This window comes from Peromyscus leucopus, chromosome 16_21 (assembly GCF_004664715.2).
Source record: "Peromyscus leucopus breed LL Stock chromosome 16_21, UCI_PerLeu_2.1, whole genome shotgun sequence".
Lineage (NCBI taxonomy): Eukaryota > Metazoa > Chordata > Mammalia > Rodentia > Cricetidae > Peromyscus > Peromyscus leucopus.
Window position 1 is genome coordinate 25069504 of NC_051084.1, and position 18384 is coordinate 25087887.

The following is an 18384-nucleotide window of genomic DNA, read 5'->3' on the forward strand; positions in this document are numbered from 1 at the left end:
ATATACCACATCTTTTTCCTTAACTTTTGATGCAGGAGTTTGACATTCATTCCCAATTTTAAAAACAAAAATTGATCAGAAATATCTAAGTACTTTGAGAACTATATTGTACCTGGAGACCATTAAGTAGGATCCAGAGAGGTCTGAAAGTTGATGGCTGTGAGAATCCCTGCACTTGGGCCAGTTGTGATTTCTGAGTCAGTAAAAGGGCTGGATCTATCTTGTCAACTTCAGGTTTAGAAACAAATTGAGCAAACTAGTTCTGCTTTCCTGCTGTGCTGTCCCTTCAGAGTGGGAGGTTCCTTGACTCATTGCATTAGCTGATGGGTAAAGGTGCTGGTGGGCAGGGTGCTGGTGGGCAGGGTGCTGGTGGACAGGGTGCTGGTGGGCAAGGGTGCTGGTGAGTGCTGCTTGCTTGGCTGTTGAATGTGGTTGCTTCAGGATCTTTAATTTGAAAGATTAAAAGTATAAGAATAGTCTAAGAAATAACCATGAACCATAACAAAATTATTTATGTAGAAATAAAAATAAGCCAAAGAAAGGCAACAACTCTTTTCTTTATAACTTCCTATTTAAAATGTTGAATTCCCTAAAGATTTAATAATCTCTGATTTATAAAGCATGTAGCTGGCACTTCTGGTACTTTAATACTAGACTTTTCAATTTTTCAGATTACTCAAAAGTTCATCTAACACAGCTGCTGGAGAAGGCTGACGTGATTGCAGGACGCATGCTCAAGTTCTCTGTTTTCTACAGGAACCAGCACAAAGAGTATTTTGACTATGTTAGGTAAGAACCACTATTATTATGTGTTTGGGTATCTTCACTGCATGTATGTCTGTATACCACATTCTTGCAGAGGCTAGAGAGGGTGTTGGGTCACCTATAACCGGAGTTACAATCTAGGTTGTGAGTCATCACGTGAACTGGGAATCCAACCTGAATTCTCTGGAATTGCAGCAAGTGTTCTAATCTGCTGAGCCATCTCTCTAGCCCCGAGAGACAAAGGCTTTTAAAATGACATGTTACAATAGTTCTAAACTTGTTCACACTACCTAGATTATGTTCTGTTTTGTTCTGTTTTAAAACCTTAGCAGGGGCATGGCAGCTAAAACTTACAGTACTAGCATTTGGGCAGGAGGGTCACCCTGAGTTCCGGCTCAGCTTAGACTACAGCCCAGAGACCTGTATCAAAAGAAACACAAAATAAGAACCTTAATCACTTTAGAGTTATAAAGGATTATTGACTTGAAAGGACTTTATGAAAATAATAAGGAAATCTTGGTGTTGTTTTTTTTAATTTTTGCATACTTTTCTAATTTCTCTGAAATCAAAGTCATGTTTCCAAATGAGCTCCAAGCTGTGGCAAATGCAAAAGGAGTCATGGAGAAAGAAATGTGTTTGGCATGTATGTTCGAGAAGAAGTATACATTAGTCACTTTTTTCACCACTGAGGTCATGTATCTGAGGAGAAGCAACCTGTGAGGAGTGTTTTTGCCCTACTGCTGTCCGGGAAGACATGGTGACGAGCAGCTCAGTGCTGCTTAAAGCACCAGACAGCTTGGGATATCTAGGCTGTCCCCTCAGGGCCCACCCCAGTGACTCCTCCCACCAGCAAGGCACCACCTACCACTTGTTCCAACAGCGCCACCAGCTGGAGACCCAGTGTTCAAGCACAGGAGCCTGCAGGGCTGGTTTGTATCTGAACAAAGGCCAGCTGCTTTGTGTGCCATGTGTTTGTATGTATTTTGATGACAGGAGAATATGTCTGCTTGTGTTTGAATATCTTACAAATTCAAATTTCAGTCTGTTGTTTTCCAACTGGCCTGAAGTCTATATAATTTCTGCTGGATGCCAGTCACCTAATTTAAACTAAATGACAAATTATTGTGCTTATCAGCTGTTAATTCAGAATGGCTAGTATATTCAGCAAGTAAAGTTTTTTATTTTTAAGCATAAAATTTGAAAATCAAAGAAATTTCCACGATTGCTGCTGCCTTCAGTAAGAAACACATCAACAGAATGCTGTTAGGTCTTTGCTGTAGGTTCATGTTCCTGGGATCCTGCCAATGACTGCTAAGTGTGGCCACTGGAGGTCAGTATTTCTCTAGGATTTTCTCATTCTTCATGGGAAGAGCCTTTCCATAACTGTAACATTTGCTTAATTTGTTCTCAGAAATGTTTCCAAAACTACAAAAAGTTCAGTCAGAGCACCTGGGTTTGGATAGAGTAATTGTACACATTACATGATTTAATTCCAACCCACCAGCATGAAAGATGTTTGTACCAACAACAAAGTTTACTTTTGTTTTAATTCCAAAAATAAGAGCAGTAAACCCCACGTAAATTATATCTTGAAGCATTACATACAAATACAGTTACTAAGGCATAGGTAGATGTCAGCATTTTTAAAAGATTCATTTCAATAAACAAAAGAAGCCCTTTCTCAGCGGGAGGTGGAGCTCTGACAGAGTGCTTGCCTGACATGCAGTGGTCTAGGTTCAAACCCCAAGACCACAAATAACAACAGTACTTCAATGCCCTGTGCAGTGAACTTTAGTAAGGGCATTTACTTCCATGGATCTTGATTTGCATTTTAATTAGTAAACCGTCATCAAGATCCATTTCCTTGATTAGGATCCCTTTAAAATGTTATCTTCAGAAGGCTTGATTGGCTATGAAGGATCTTACAATTACCTTATAGTCTTTACAAATCATTACAACTGAAGAAGTTGTAGATGAATTCTGACTCAACCCATGAGGGCTGAACTAATTTTAGTCTCTCCTTCTAAAAGTAACACTAAAATGAGCATGCCCTTACCTTGAATGACAACCTTGCCCTTGTTCGTGTTCACTAGTTAGTTAGCTTGGGTGTTCTCTACCTGATTACATTTTCAAGACTCCCCTGCCACTGGCAGACAGTGTAGGAATTCCCGTACTTTTGCTGCCAAACCATCTGTCCTCAGAGCTGCTGTCCTGTCGCTGAGAGTAAGACACATTTCAAAGCTTCAAGTTCGGCTTATGCTTCCTACCTTTGTTAGTCCATAGAACTGTCCTCGTAGGTTTATGTAGGATACATAAGTACCTGGGGTTTATGTATGAGGGTGAAACAAGGGTTAGCAATTTTGGTGAGGCAAAATGAAATATATAAAGGCCTTTCTATTTCTCCTCCCAATTATAATTTCAAACCCTGAAATTTTTGTATAAAATACAAGACTATAAAATGAAAAGTAGGAATTAGCTCAACTAAAAACCCTGACAAAAATACAGGGAAAGTTCCCTGTTGTGCTGGACTGTGTGCTAGAGAAACAGCAACCTAGAAATGCCGATGGCACAGGTCACAAGCAGAGAGCCTGGTCCCTTTACCCAAAGAACCAGGGGAAATGCTGCAAATGCTAAAACATTCGACAGTAAACCAGTGTGGTTTCAGCCAAAACCATGGTGGGTGTGTGGGAATAGCAGTCGCCGGCTACCAGCAAAGGCCAGGGGTGCCTTGTCACCCTGGTAATTAGGCTCCACCTCATCTCCTGCTAGAGTGGTACCAAGAATGCCGAGTTACTGACTCAAGAGCCTGGACTTCCTACCATGAGGACAGGGAGTGAGGCTTACAGTTCTGTTACTGAAGACAACAGGAGAGCAATGATGGTCTGTCCCAGCTAGATTGTGTGGGCTGAGTCCAGTGGGAACTTGAATTCCCACCTTAACGTTACTGGATACCTAAAGAAGAATTCAGATATCCATCCTTATCTAATAATAATAATAAAACCCTCACTAGTATATAGTCAAAGGGGCCTAATGAAATATTAGATTTAAATCAGACCCAGAGTCTCACAGTAGCCCTGATTTCCAGACAATTCACTCATATCAAGAATCAGTAAACATAGAGTCTGGATAAGAAAGGAAGATCAAAGACCAACACTAAGATAGATAACAGATCTAGGAACTGATTAGACACTATAGAAAATACACATAGAAAACTGTTTTGATAAGCAACTGGAAACTAAAATGCACAAAGCAACTTGAGACATGAAGAAGAAATGCTTTTAGAGCTGACTAAACACAGCACGTGGGGCAAAATATCACTAGAAATAGAAAATAGCAATGGATGGGCTGAAGCAGGACAAGAAGAAAGAGAAATACCAATAAACTGGAAGAGCAAATAGAAACTATCCAAACTGAGAAACACATTAAAATAAAAACTGTCACAATACCATGAATATGTGGGACCACAGAACCTCAAGTTCACATTGTCAGAGATCCAGAAAGCACAAGAGAGTGGGGCCAAGACTCGGAGCTGGAATTTCTCCACATTTAGCAAACAGCATATGCCTATGAATTTTAGCTGAGAAACCCCCAAATGGTGTAAGTTCTGAAGAAATTTATGCCAAGGTACATCAGAAATCCCTGAAAACTGAATGAAAAAAATAATAATAATTTCAGGAAGTAAGAAAGTAAGTTGGAGAAAATACAATCTTTGCTCCTGGACAGCCCACTGTCATGTGTTTTCTTGAAGCTACATTTTTAATAAGCGCCATTGGCTAGTTGTCAGGTGGTGAATTCACAGGCCTGTTGCTGTTCCTGTTCCCTGGCATCCTCTTTGTCTCACAGCCTCTGAGAAGCCTGGTGCTGGTGAAAACCTTTCTTACCAAAGTACTAGCTTGGACTTTATACTCTTAAATATGCTGCTAGGCACCCAGCAAGCAAAAGGAGAATTGGATTCTGGAGAGAACTCAATGAGATTGCTCTTTACAAACATGTAAGCAGAGTTGAGCTACTGAGAAGACACTGAAAAATATCAAGATGCAGTTTTACTCTTCTTGAGAATAGAAGAGAATTCAGAGTCACCCAGAAGCAGTAGACAGAAGTCAGTCTCGGTGGAGGCACAGAGTCCTGACACATGAGGAAGTCAGGAAGACACCTGAGCTCACCTTCTCTGTGACCTAGATGTGCCAGTGCCTCACACTGCTAGGACTTCAGAGAGAGGGAAGTGGAAAGGAACTGGATCAGAGAGTCTCAGGCCACATAGAGGGCAAGAGGTGGACAGTGGATTCGGGGCCAAATGAGACTAGCTGGTACTTGGTCAAACAAGCTGCAAGAGGTAACCTGAGAAGCAGCCTGTGTCTGGTTGAAAATGGCCCAAACAAAAGGCACAAAGCACTTCCTCCTGGCCTAGGTGGGGAGCGCCAGTTCTTACTTCTAACTGCTTTTTAAATAACAACAACTCCAACTCTGTAGGCTCCCAAGGCAGAAAGAGAGATGAAGCGTGAAAGTCTGTCTTTTGTGTCTCCACTCTACTCTCAATTTGAAAACGTGTTGGGATTCCTTCCGGGGCTCTGGCTGTACATCATATCTAAAAGGGTTAGGTTCTCTTTTCACATTAATAAATACATACAGTTTTACAAATTTACATTTAAAATACACACCCTAACAGTTTTCTTGAACTGCCTGTCTTCTGTACTGTGAATGTACCGTCACTTGACCTGTGGGTCTTCTGTGACCAGCAGTCTATAATGAACATTCTTCTGTTACGACAATTGACATACACTGTATAATAATAACCAGGGCAGTAGAAACCCTGTCTTCAACCAGGTGTGGTGTCATACCAGCACTTGGAATGCTGAGTTGGGAAATTCTGAGTTTGAGGCCACCTGGGACATCAAAGTGAGACCTTGTCTCAAAAAGTAATCTACCTCTTCAAAAAAAAAAAAAAAAATACCATTTTGTTCACTTCTGAAACTACTATGATGTAAATATTTGCTTAACCATACATATCTCCTAAATCTTATAGGCTTTTTTGTTCTACTCTTTGTTGGTTAAAAGACCTACTAGGTTCAGAAATTCTACCCTCATGTGTCTTGGTAGCTTGCCATGGTATTTATTTCATTGATTAAGTATTTTGCACCAATGTTTCTGATTGGTTCTATTTTATGATTTTTATATCCTTGGAAAAATCCGTTATGCCCTGAAATTTTTTCCTTGTGTTTTTATCTGGATTCTCATGAGTTTCCTTGGAATCCTCATTTTGAATTGTTTTTCAAGCATTTCATATATTATAGATTGTTTTCCTTTGGAATTGTTCTATTTCATTTTTCTTGGTCTGTGCATCTGGTGAAATGTAAAATTTGATGAAGTATCTACTGTAAGAGCCTTTGTTCATTCAATTGCATATCATTTAGATGGCATATGGAATTTGAGTTAGGCTAGCTGCTTCTGAGTTTGATCACAGAAGGGAAGTGTAGTCTCTGACTTGTCCTGCAGTAATGTCCCTGTTATCACTGGTCTGGACTGCTGTGGTTCATAAGGAGTTGGGTGACTCCACAGACAGTGTCCTCAGACTTCACAGTCTAGCACTGATGGTACTGGAACCTGTGAAAAGGTCAGTTGCAAGATGCCTCAGAAGCACAGGAGACCCCAAAAGTTGTCATGGCAGCTGCTCTCTGCAAACCACAGAATTCAAAGGAAACCTTCCTGAGGTCTCTGGGGATGAATGTGAGAGATGCCTGGGTCCATGGCAGCAGCATCTCAGTTCTGGGGTCACCAGACAGGATAGACCTTCCTTGGTAGACAGCACACATTTAAACCAAGTTCTTCTTCATATTTTCAATACTTTCAGTAGTTTTCTTTTTAGTAAAGTCACTTATAAAACCTATTAAGTACAAATGGAGCTAGCTTCACCTGTAAGATTTCTAATTGTAGTTCAGTTTTTTAGTCCGGGAAATTTATTTTATTGTTAAAGATCTCCAAGGCTTACTGTAGATCATTTTTATCTTAGGTCCAAGGCCATGATAAGTAGTGTCAAAAGATATTTTCCCCTTGGTCTGGAGATGGCCTGGCCATCCAAGCCTTTAACAGTGGGTAGTGATTTTTGTGCTATTCAGATCTGTATATCAGTAAATTTACCACCATTGTACTGAGCAATGTCTGTTTCCTTTCGTTTGCAGAGAACACCATGGAGATGCTATGCAGCCTTCTGTAAAGGATAACAGTGGCAGCCATGGCTCACCCATCAGTGGAAAACTAGAAGGCATCTTCTTCAGCTGCAGCACTGAGTTCAATACAGGGAAGCCACCCCAGGATTCACCGTATGGAAGATACAGGTTTGAGATTGCAGCAGAAAAACTGTTCAACCCCAATACTAACTTATACTTTGGGGACTTCTACTGTATGTACACTGCGTATCATTATGTGATTCTTGTCATTGCCCCTGTGGGATCACCAGGAGATGAATTCTGTAAGCAGCGCCTTCCTCAACTAAATTCCAAGGATAATAAGTTTTTGACCTGTACAGAAGAAGATGGGGTGCTGGTGTACCACCACGCCCAGGATGTCATTTTAGAAGTCATTTACACTGACCCTGTGGCTCTTTCTCTGGGCACCGTGGCAGAAATCACTGGTCATCAGCTCATGAGTTTGTCTACTGCAAACGCAAAGAAAGACCCCAGCTGCAAAACCTGTAACATCAGTGTCGGACGTTAACGCCACTTTCGTACTCTCCCTCCCCGTCTTCCCATAGGAGCACTGCCCTCTGTTGTCCATTTTCATCATCAGATGTTCCCACTGAAGCATGCATATGCCGCTGTCACCAAAAGCAAACTACCATTCAGAGCCTTCCCGTGTCTCCTCTTGCCCACCCTGTCCACCACTTCCAGTGATGTCCCCAAGTTGTCCTGACACTTTGTTTGCCTAGATGCTGCAATGCTTTTATGTTTCCTTTATGCCAAACATAACAAGACAGTTATATAGACCGCTTTAGCAAAGTACAAAATAATGGCTTATAAATGGTGTTTAAATATGCATCCATTTTAATCTACTGAATAAATATTGGGATAACGCCAAACCGCATGAAAGGGTGTAATTGCAGCATGAGTTAAATCTTAAAGCCTAGAATCATCAGCACTTCCACCTTGTTGTTTGACAGTGTTATTTATGTTATTTATATTAGCTAACAGGAAACAGTTACTGTGCTTCAACATAATAAATATAATAGAAAAATATTTTATTTGTATGTTGTATAAAATATTTACAATCATATAGAATATAGTTACATTTTAATAGCAATTGTATACATCTCACGAAACCATTTCCCTTATCAAAGATGTAATTTGTAAACCTTAAATAGTTGTGTATCTGTCCTGTTACAAGTAGATGACTTCAATTAAACAAATTTATGAAGGCCATTATTCTGATTCATAAGATTTAAAACACCAGGTGAATACAGAGAAAACAATATGCCTCTAATATGGTCTGCTTCTGGAATCAGTATTTTTTTTTCTGCCCAAGCAATATGAAAATCTGAGTTTCTTCAACACCATGCTTAAAAATTACAGAAAACAGAAATAGGAACAAAGTTGAAAATGAGAAAATGTCTGTTACTTGATTTTACAAAAACCAAAACCAATAAATGTGTTTTAAATGAATGAAGAAAAAGCAAGATACACCAAATAAAGTAAATAAAAGGTGACTTGGTGATTTCCAAGCTTTTTACCCTGCGCAGATGAATGCAACTCACAAGAAAGCTGTTTCACTTTATAAAGAACAGACCTTGGAACATTAAGAAAGATGCAGATACCCAGTGGGAAAATAGTTATATCATCTTAGTGTAGGAAACAAGAAAATTAGCAATAATACTATGGTCACATTAGGTTATTATACTGCAGACACACCTATCCAAAATACCTATTTTAAATTTTTAATATTTTATTTTAATATAAACATTTGTCAGTTATAGACAAAGATAATTCACAAAGTACATGCCATCCAAATGAACTTTGGTAACCAGAAATGTAAATTTTCAAATAACAAATAAAATAATGCACTATTTTCATGTAGAAATAAGAAATTAGTGACACAGTTGAGTGTATTTTCGGGTGTTTAGAACGCCTACAGACTTACAGGACCAGGCAGTGGATGTTGTCTCCCTTAAACTACCTTCTTACCAGCCGTCTTCCTCCCTGGATGAAGAACAGACGCTTCCCTTGTCCACAATTAACTCAAACCTTGCTCTTTTCCATACATCAATGAAGTCAATCTTCGGGCACTGATAAACCTTCCCTAGCAGGTAGTCTGCCTATGTGTTATTTTAGGTTTGACAAGGTATTAGTGTTTTGGTTTTTTTTTTTTTTTTTTTTTTTTTAAACAATTACATTTGACTATGGATTTCAGTTTGGTATGGAGTAGGCTTAATGTTTTTGCTGATCCCAATATTACCTGTTATTTGCCTATTGAAATCCCTTCTTGTGTATAATTACACTATCTCTTCCTTTGTAAAAACAGCTAATACTATCTCTAAAGTGCTTCGTTTTCAGTACATCAAAACTACTTAGCAAGAACAGTAGAAGAAAATAAACTTGACTTTATCTTGGGTGGAAGTGATCAGAGCCAAACCTCAAATAGTTTTGGCCACATCCTGCTTGCTGATGAGGACCTCTAATAGTCTCAGTTTGGCTTTTATGTGCTTGTATTCATAGTACTCGTCTGCCATTGGCATCCTGTCTTCCTTCTGGGGACTTCTGCAGAAAAGAAGATACAATCTATTAGTAGATACACGAGCCAGGTCATTAAAGTCCTCTTATAACTGACAGGATGGGGGGGGGGGGGTGCGCGCGCACGCGCCTTCTTTACATTCCTTCAGCCTCAGTCTCTGCTCCATGTCTCTAAGTCACAGTGCCCTTTGCCAACGTTTGCAAATGCGAGGTCCCATGCTCAAGCACAGAACAATGGTGCAGGTGAAAAGATGTGAAGAAAAAGCACAGGCTAATAAGCTTATAAGTCTTATAAGCTTGGAAAGCTTTCAAGTTTCCTTGTAGTTAAACCTGTTTCTACTGATGTGGAGTAGAACTTCTGAGTTTCTCCTTGACAAAAGTAATCTGTGAGTCTAAATAGTCTAAATTGGGGCCAGTGGAACGGACCAGTGGGTAGAGGTGCCTGCTGCCAAACCTGATGACCTGAGTTCGATCCTTAGGCCCCACGTAGTGGGAGGAGAGAGCCAACCCCAAGTTGTCCTCTGGCTTCCATACATATGAAGACATACACAGTTTAAATTGCAATAGTTCTCTTTCTGCACACTAATTCAAAGAGTGGGCATGTACCAATGCATAGACTTTGGGACATGCACAGTCTACTGTGTGCCCTTGTTCCACTACCATGAATGATTACAGTGTTTCTAAATGTATCCAGAATCCATTCACATGGTCATTTTTACTTTTATAGATGGCTAAGTCTTAGCAGTAACAGTCTTAAGGAGAAAAGATTAAAGTCTATTTCTTTGCCATTCAACTGTTTGAGTTTAGCTTTAATAAATGAGCATTTTCTTATTAGATAATGTATCACCACAAGAGGGCAGATTACTTCACACAGAGCAAGCGAGCATGGCCATATCTAAAGTAAGTTAGGGATTGTAAGTGCAGTAAAACAAACTGTTCCTTGAATGCAGTAAGTCATGAATAAGGTGCAGTCATGTTCTTCTGCATACTCATTCTTAAATATACTGATGCATAGATTTTTATATACACATAATCAATGACTATTACCAAGAACAGACAGAACAATTAAGCAAGCACCATGTTGCCAAAAGGCATGCCAAATATGACTGATAAGATCCTACAGGCAGGATTGCCAGCACACTGGAACCTCTCATACTCTAATGTAGACTTCTGTGTTCAAACGGGTAAACATGTAATTTCTTCAAGGAACTCAAAGTATGTTCAATGAAAAGACTGTATATGTGCCTGAAACCTAAGTAACTTATTTTTTATGCAATGACTATTGAGAGTTGAAATCCTGAAACCAACTCCAATATTTCACTGGATGAAAAATTCCAACTGAATATCTTTTTATTCTTTTCAAGACAGGGTTTCTCTGTGTAGCTTTGGTGCCTGTCCTGGATCTCACTCTGTAGACCAGGCTGAACTCGAACTCACAGAGATCCGCCTGGCTCTCTGCCTCCCAGAGTGCTGGGATTAAAGGTGTGCGGCCCCCCCCCCCGGCCCAAACTGAATACTTTTAAAGAGCAACTTTAATATAAATCAGGTATGTACTCAAAGCGCCTAGTCAGTCAATTCTTTGCTGAGCTACAAGTTTCTCACCTAGTAAGCCCATTAGGATAGCCCTGGAAAACAGAAAAGCTGTCATGGACGATGACTCGAGCAGGCTAAGCTTGAAGGTCTCAAAGTGCTTTAGCACAGTACCACTCCCTCACAGCAGCCTGTGGGCTGAGAGGAAATGGCAGCAAGGCACCAAAGAAAGGCAGTTGGGAGAGCATGTCCAAGCCAGTGTGTTAGTAGGAAGAGCCTCCCAGCTCATCTCCGCCACTTGGAAGCTCTGTGACTTTGGGAAAGTTATATGCCTGTAAGAACGTCCAACCTTTTGACATTACACAGGCTTGTCGTAAAATTACGTAATTTTATTGTTTTTTGTTGGAACATTTGCATTGCAATCTTCTGGAAGTTGCGGCAGGTTGGGGACACTCTGGGGGGTGGGGGGTGTTTAAGACTAACATCCCATGCCACAGGAGACAAAGCATTTCAGCTTACTGGTGTAAACAGAGATTGAGGACAGCTAAGTAATTTGTCCCTTCTCCAAAAGACACTAACATTCATTACCTGATTACATATACACTTTGGTTGGTAACACACTAAAAACTACAGGAAATTAATGAGTTTATAGTAACAGCTGGGTTGAGATGGAAAAACATAGGAGGCCAGATGGTCCAACTAAATATTTTCGGGAGAGAAAAATAGCTATGAACTTTTGAGTAAACCCTGGAATAAAACAAACAGAGATGGGTGGTGAAATTAGAGGAGATACTTAAAGGAAACCATTCATGTAATAGGTAGAGAATAACTTATGGGTCTAAGAACAGTGGCTGAAAATCAAGTAAATGTTTAAGCTTAGGTAATTTCAGCAGTTTAGATGAAATTCAGATATAAAGCATTTTCAGACTTCAATTTTCATTTTATAAAGACTGACATTAATACCCAGGAGTTATTAACATAAACATCCCATAAAACATCCCTCACAATGTTACCATGGGGTCCTGCATTGGAGAAAAAACAGTCTTCAGCTAGGATTGACATCTCATCACTGTTCCTACAAAAGCAGAGTTCATTCTGAACTATGATTCTTTAGGAAATATTAGCATTAAAAATGCCCTCTCTGCTCACACTTACCTTCCTGTCTGTTTAAAAAATTGCTCTTCAAATTCTCTCAGGGCTTTCCGTAGCCTCTTCTTGTCAGCTCTAGTTTCTCGGAGATGGTCAAGAAGGACTGGCCTGCGTCAGTGAAACACATTTGCCATTAGTGAGTACTGGCCTCAGTGAATGATCGTGACTGAACTATATCAGGTTGGCAAAATGGGGCCGAACAGAGGTTATGGAAGGACGTCCTGAGTAAGTGTGGCCCACACTGTACATGTGGCCTATGTAGGAGCAGCACATAAGCCTAGTGTTCCCTGACATTAACAGTGTCTTGGACACAGAGAAAGGCAGTGTACCCAATCTGCTGTGAAAAACGGTGATAGTTATGGTGGTATAACAAGATGACAGGACAGAGCAGACATCTAAGGAACACACACCAATGTCTGTTGACAAAGTAAAGAGAAGAGACACAAGAGAGAAAAGATTGTGTCCTTAGAGTGTGGGGAGAAGGACAAAACCCTTGGGCATGCAACTGAACCAGGGGAGGGCTGACATCCCACTGCAGTCTACTTCGTGGCAGAATTTGTCCATGCTTTCAAAGGACTGAACACTGAAGTTATAAACAGACATTTTCTATAAGTCAAGTCTATCAATTTCAAAAATGCTCCCACCTGCCTAAATTTAGGAGTGACTTCCTTACAACTACCACTCAAAGGCTGGAGAGAATGAGAAAGGGAAGGAAGATTATGTTCTGTTTTCCCAGCAAGCTAAAAACGGCTTACTGTCCTCGGTTTTACCACATCTCCATTTGGGACACACACTAAGCAGACCATATAATGCATGCTAAAGATGACCTCAGAGTGTCAAAAAGGCCACATGATCCAAAGATATGCCAACTACTAAATAGTGATAACAGTAATGGAAGTCCAGACAGCTCTTAACAGAGAGTCATTAGGAAACAAAAGGCCCACTCACTGACTGGTGGCCAAGGTTATTCTCCATCTGGAACACCATGTCATCTGAATGTAATAAAGACAAGAAAAGAAAGGCTCTGGCCACTGGTGACCCACTAAGGATCTTCCTCCTTTGGGTCCAACAGTCAAAGACTAGCTCTCCTTTGACACTGCTAAGGGTTACGAGGGTTACTAGTACCAGGATATACCTGAAAAGGAGGACCAAAGTCATTGCACATCAATACTTATGGCATATGTAGGGCTTTACTCTGGCTCTCCATGGCTTTTTCTTCTCTATTTTCCAGTTAAGCCATTTTCAGGTCGATTCTCTGCTGGAGAGCACATTTTAGGCTCTGAACAGATGCTGAGTTTTTAATGTGCAGGTAAGGGACCCAAGCAAGGCGTTTTTGAGAGCCCACATTTGGGCTGCTCACTCACATGGTGGCCTCGTGTAAATTGGACATGGAGAGAGCTGGTTGCTTCCCTTCTTTCTTTTCATCTGGTAGCAGGGTCCTCATAGGCTCTGTCTCAGAGTAGGTGAGGTGATCACCAACAGGAAGACGGGACACTGGATCTGGTAAAGAAGTTTGTTGGCTTCTCTGTGGACAGTCTTCATCAGAGTCCTCTTCCTCCTGCTTGTCACAAGGAGAGTCAAACAGTCACAGAGGGCTAGATGTCTCTCGAGCATTTGAGAGGACTTCGAGAACATACAAACCAGTAGACAGACACCTGGCCCGTATGGCTTCTGAGAACTGGAGTGGAAACTACCAAGAGCCCTTGCTCAATTTCATTAAAAATCTGTGGAGCAAAGAGGTATCCACGCTGAGCTACAGTGCTTCCCAAGTTGATCTATCTTCACTGGGTCAAGGAAGACCGACAGGCATTTGGGATATGGCCCGGGTTACACTGTATGGCCAAGTGGGTCCTCCCTTCCCCCTGACCTGCACGACAGCTTCACGGCAGTAATACAGGTTAGGACAAGATGCACTCAAGACACCTGATTCAGAAATTGTCCCACTCAGACCTAGAGCAGGCCACAGTAAATACAGAGGATGTTAAGGATGTTCAAGGTCAGAGGGGCCCTTAGAAGGCCAAAGAAGCGTACTTCCTCCTTAAGCTTTCTGGTAATTCTAACAGCCAAAAGGTTTTCTTGAACTTGAAAGTCATATTCCCTTTAAACTGTTCTTCCTCCTCAAAGGGAACATTTTAGAATTTATCATTCTCCTAACATCCTTTAAAATACAGGATTATAAATATACTTAAGTAGATTTAAATTCAAATTTGTTAACATTTGCTGCTTCTCACCCTGGTATCTTGAGTAGCTGTTTTGAAATTGATGGAGAAGGATGTGTGGTGCTTCTGTCTGCCTATAAATTTATTTTGAAAAACAGCCTCACTCGGCTTCAGTACTTCTTTTTATTGAGATAAATTTGCTTATATCTAGTATAGTATGGTTGGATGGAACCAAAACAAGGTTTCAATAGTTCAAAGAATTCACTACCATTTTATTAACCACCACACAGAGAACGGAGAGGTTCTGTCTTGTCTAGCTGTGTTAAAAACTAAACAGTGCCGCACTGAAACCCATTGTGTTTTTCTCCTCACCCAAAAGGAGAGTAAAGAATCAAATTATGTTAAGAGTGGCATGTTCTATTTCACAGCAGTTCCTGTTAGGTCACTGTTAAGCACAGTACTGAGCTAGGGAAGACCACAGCAGCTGGCGGGATCAGAGTATGCACAGCTGGGAAGGCCATTTGTGGTAACATCATGGTGCTGACTATGACTTAGTGCCAAACGGCATAGATGCAAGGTGCCAATCAAGGCTTCTGGTTAGCGCAGCCGTCTTTACTTACAATTGTTGGGATCAGGGACGGTGTTGACAAGATCTGCTTGATAATTCTGCATCGGTCATAAAGAGGCTTTATGAGGTTCTTGTCTTGCTTAGTTACCTGAAAAGCATGAAATTAATCTGTATTCTTTTCTCAGACAATATTCTCCCTGCACCTACCATGTGCTGGAGGGCTGTCCCAGAACCTCCACTACTTATACAAGCACTCTACCACCGAGCTATGGTCTGTTCCCTACAGCAATATTCCAGCAAACACACACAAACACACACACACACACACACACACACACAAAATGTGTTGAAACCTCAGAGGATCGCTTTAATAGCAATGATAAAAAGGGTGTCACAAACAAACAAGATGGTATCTGTTGCAGATCCTTTTTACTAGGAAACTATTCCCATAAGGAATAGGGGTGAGTATAGAATATTGGACCATAAGGCTTTTGTGGACAAGTCTGCAAGTAGTGTTGAAGTGACTAATCAAGACCTATCACTTTTTCTTCTGAACATCTATGCTATTTGGACTTTGGTGATTACATTCACAAATACCAGCTATGTCCAAGCCTCCATTATTACACACAGAGAATATATGCTGCCTTACTAGTTAGTTCTCATATCAACTTTAGTTGATTGAGATAAAACATTTGATTTTTGAGTCCTCAATTTCCTACCCACACAACAAAGGGGTTTTAGAGTTCCTTCCAGGCTGTCCAAAGCTATTTCAGTTGGCTCATCCAAGTTCCAACTAAAACAATGCCCAACCTCTTAGTATACTCATGCATTCTGTACCCATCTGCTGCAGGACTCATCCTTACACACCATTGTAGCAGGTCACGTTTCACATAAAAATTCAATGTCTCTCTTGTCTGTTTATCCACATATCTATCCAGAGTTACCAAACCCGTCTTCTTCCTAGTCCCCATGTATACACACACTGTCCCATACATTAATTTGCTATATGCCTGTTACAAACAGCTGCCCCTCCATTCTTAACCAATGGTTTATACTCATCAGGGCAGGGTACGGGAGGGAAAAATTCACCACAGTCACCCATGTGTCTTTTATGGAAGTACACACTGCAAGATGAATAGCTCTGCCTTCCAAATCTCCCAGAGACTCAAGACAAAAGAAAATAGCTGCCCAGTAACACTGATGATGTCATACCCATCACAGCTACAAGTCATACTGGTCCATGCTGATCTTCCTTTTTTATGAACCTTTCTATTTTACTACCTTGAACTTAACCTGTTTCAGTCTTACCTGCCCAAATAAAAGCTTACTGGGGCCTGAGATACCACTACATATTTCTTTCACTTCTCACCAATATCTACCACATCCCTATCCTGATTGTTAGGTTCATAGGTAAAAAGAATTCTAATTTTTAGTAATCTCTCTCCCTCCACTCTCTGTGTATGATCTATTTTGGGGGCGGGGTATTCAAAACAGGGTTTCTCTGTATAACAGCCCTGGCTGTCCTAGACTCACTCTGTAGACCAGGCTGGCCTTGACCTCACAGAGCTCCACCTGTCTCTGCCTCCTGAGTGCTGGGATTAAAGGCATGTTCCACCACTGCCTGGCTATACATTATGTTGCTATGTGAATGTATTCACACACCCTAGGCTGTAACCTAAGACTCATTTGTATTTTCAGGAGAAAAATAATTTGCTGTAGGAGCCTTTTAGTTTTGGTTCATAACTTTAAGGGCCTTTAATTTTCTAGCCAAATTCATTCTTTAAACATTTTTTTAAACATTTTTACACACACACACACAGAGAGAGAGAGAGAGAGAGAGAGAGAGAGGGAGAGAGAGAGAGAGAAACACACAAATCCTGTCAATATGTAATCCATGGGATTTTACTACATTTTAAGAGGGAAAACATAAATGTAAGTTCAGAAAACATTAAAATAGTATTTCCCTTCAGTACCTCACTGGAACTTATATTCTATAGAAAGCACTTACAAAACAACGTACTTAAGCATTGGTCTCTTTTGAAACTTGATTATGGTTTTTCTACCTAATATATTTCCCCCATATTCTAGGAGAATCCTAAAAGGGGAAAAAAAGATCAGGACATCTGCCTCAATATTATGCCTTCTAGATATAACATGGAAGCTAGCTAGGCGGTGGTGGCACAAGCCTTTAATCCCAGCACTCGGGAGGCAGAGCCAGGCGGATCTCTGTGAGTTCGAGGTCAGCCTGGGCTACCAAGTGAGTTCCAGGAAAGGCGCAAAGCTGCACAGAGAAACCCTGTCTCAAAAAACAAAAAACAACGAAAAAAGAAGTAACATGGAAGCCACACCAGTGAAATATCAACAATATGGCTGCCTAAACAAGACCTGAATGATGACAACACTAGTGGACATGCCGACATGGATGGGGAAACCTCACATGGCTCCACCCCAAGACTGAACTACAGGCAATGAACAAATATTGAGAAAGGGAGAATCAGTTTTCCCCAGGGACGAGTCCCCTAACTGGCCCAGTGGTCAGCCCTAAAAACATGTAATATAAGCAACACGAAATGGGCTTGGCGTAGTGTGCGTGCGTGCGTGCGTGCGTGCATGCATGCATGCATGCATGCGTTAAAGAAAAGAGGCCATGAGTTTCAGAGGGAGCAGGAGAGAGACATCATGAGAATGGGAGGAGTTGGGGATGGAGGAGATGATGTGACTATTTTAATTAAAAGTCACATATGTTTTAATACACAAATGCAAACAAACTAAAAAACCATCAAGAATGAGAATGCTGCTTTGGAAAATGATTTTCCCCAGACACTAGATGAACACTGAAGTGCACATACAATCAGCTCGCGTCCTCTTAACACTAATAATTTTACTCCCGGGATCAATACTGATTAATCCCCAAAGAGAGATGAGCATGTGATGCCGACCCACATGTGGGCCTCAGACAGAGAGAAATGTTGACAGGCCTTGATTCCTAAAACTAAAAAATAGTAGTTTCCCGTCCCTTCCTATCCAGAGAGGAAAATGTCAGTTTTACTTATGTCCTGGAGAGAAAGCTCGATTATGGGGATGAACGGAGGGAATGGTTATATTTATGAGTTCCTGTGCTCTTCTGAGAAAGAGGCCATGACAAGCGTTCCAGGTGGAAAAGAAAACAAACACATGGATAAATCTGCTGGAGTTACAGCAGCTTTTTCCTAAATAACCTTCTGACCAAGGCCAGAAAGACAACATCTGGGCTGGCCACTTTGTGGCAGTTTGGAATGTCAGCAGCTCTTGAGGATGCCAGGCCACACCTAAGAATGTGAGCCGCACAGGGAGGAAAGGACTTTTAGCATGGCAGAAAGAGCAAGCTGCCGACATCCTACCAAATTATGTTTTGTTGGAATTCTCTCGTCCTTAACCTCCTCTTCCATTTGCTCCTCATACTACAACAGAAGAGTGAGGTAGGATAATCACCTTTGGGATTTATCTGTGCGTACTG

General features: G+C 40.9%; 2 protein-coding genes across 7 annotated transcripts in view; one reads left to right on the forward strand and one right to left on the reverse strand.

Annotated features, from left to right (window-relative positions):
- The window catches only part of Phyhipl (phytanoyl-CoA 2-hydroxylase interacting protein like), a 41084-nt gene extending 32907 nt beyond the window's left edge, over positions 1-8177 (forward strand). For both annotated transcript variants that reach the window (XM_028877259.2, XM_037199655.1), the window contains exons 4-5: positions 672-789; positions 6942-8177. In XM_028877259.2, coding sequence (XP_028733092.1) covers positions 672-789; positions 6942-7476 — 653 coding nt within the window. In that variant the 3' untranslated portion in view covers positions 7477-8177. The remainder of the gene's footprint in view (positions 1-671; positions 790-6941) is intronic.
- A 933-nt stretch (positions 8178-9110) lies between these two features.
- The window catches only part of Fam13c (family with sequence similarity 13 member C), a 107656-nt gene continuing 98382 nt past the window's right edge, over positions 9111-18384 (reverse strand). For 3 of the 5 annotated variants that reach the window (XM_028877255.2, XM_028877258.2, XM_037199653.1), the window contains 4 exons: positions 14941-15036; positions 13526-13722; positions 12168-12269; positions 9111-9509 (listed from right to left, as the gene is read on the reverse strand). In XM_028877255.2, coding sequence (XP_028733088.1) covers positions 9386-9509; positions 12168-12269; positions 13526-13722; positions 14941-15036 — 519 coding nt within the window. In that variant the 3' untranslated portion in view covers positions 9111-9385. The remainder of the gene's footprint in view (positions 9510-12167; positions 12270-13525; positions 13723-14940; positions 15037-18384) is intronic. The other 2 variants (XM_028877257.2, XM_037199654.1) reach the window with 1 other exon arrangement.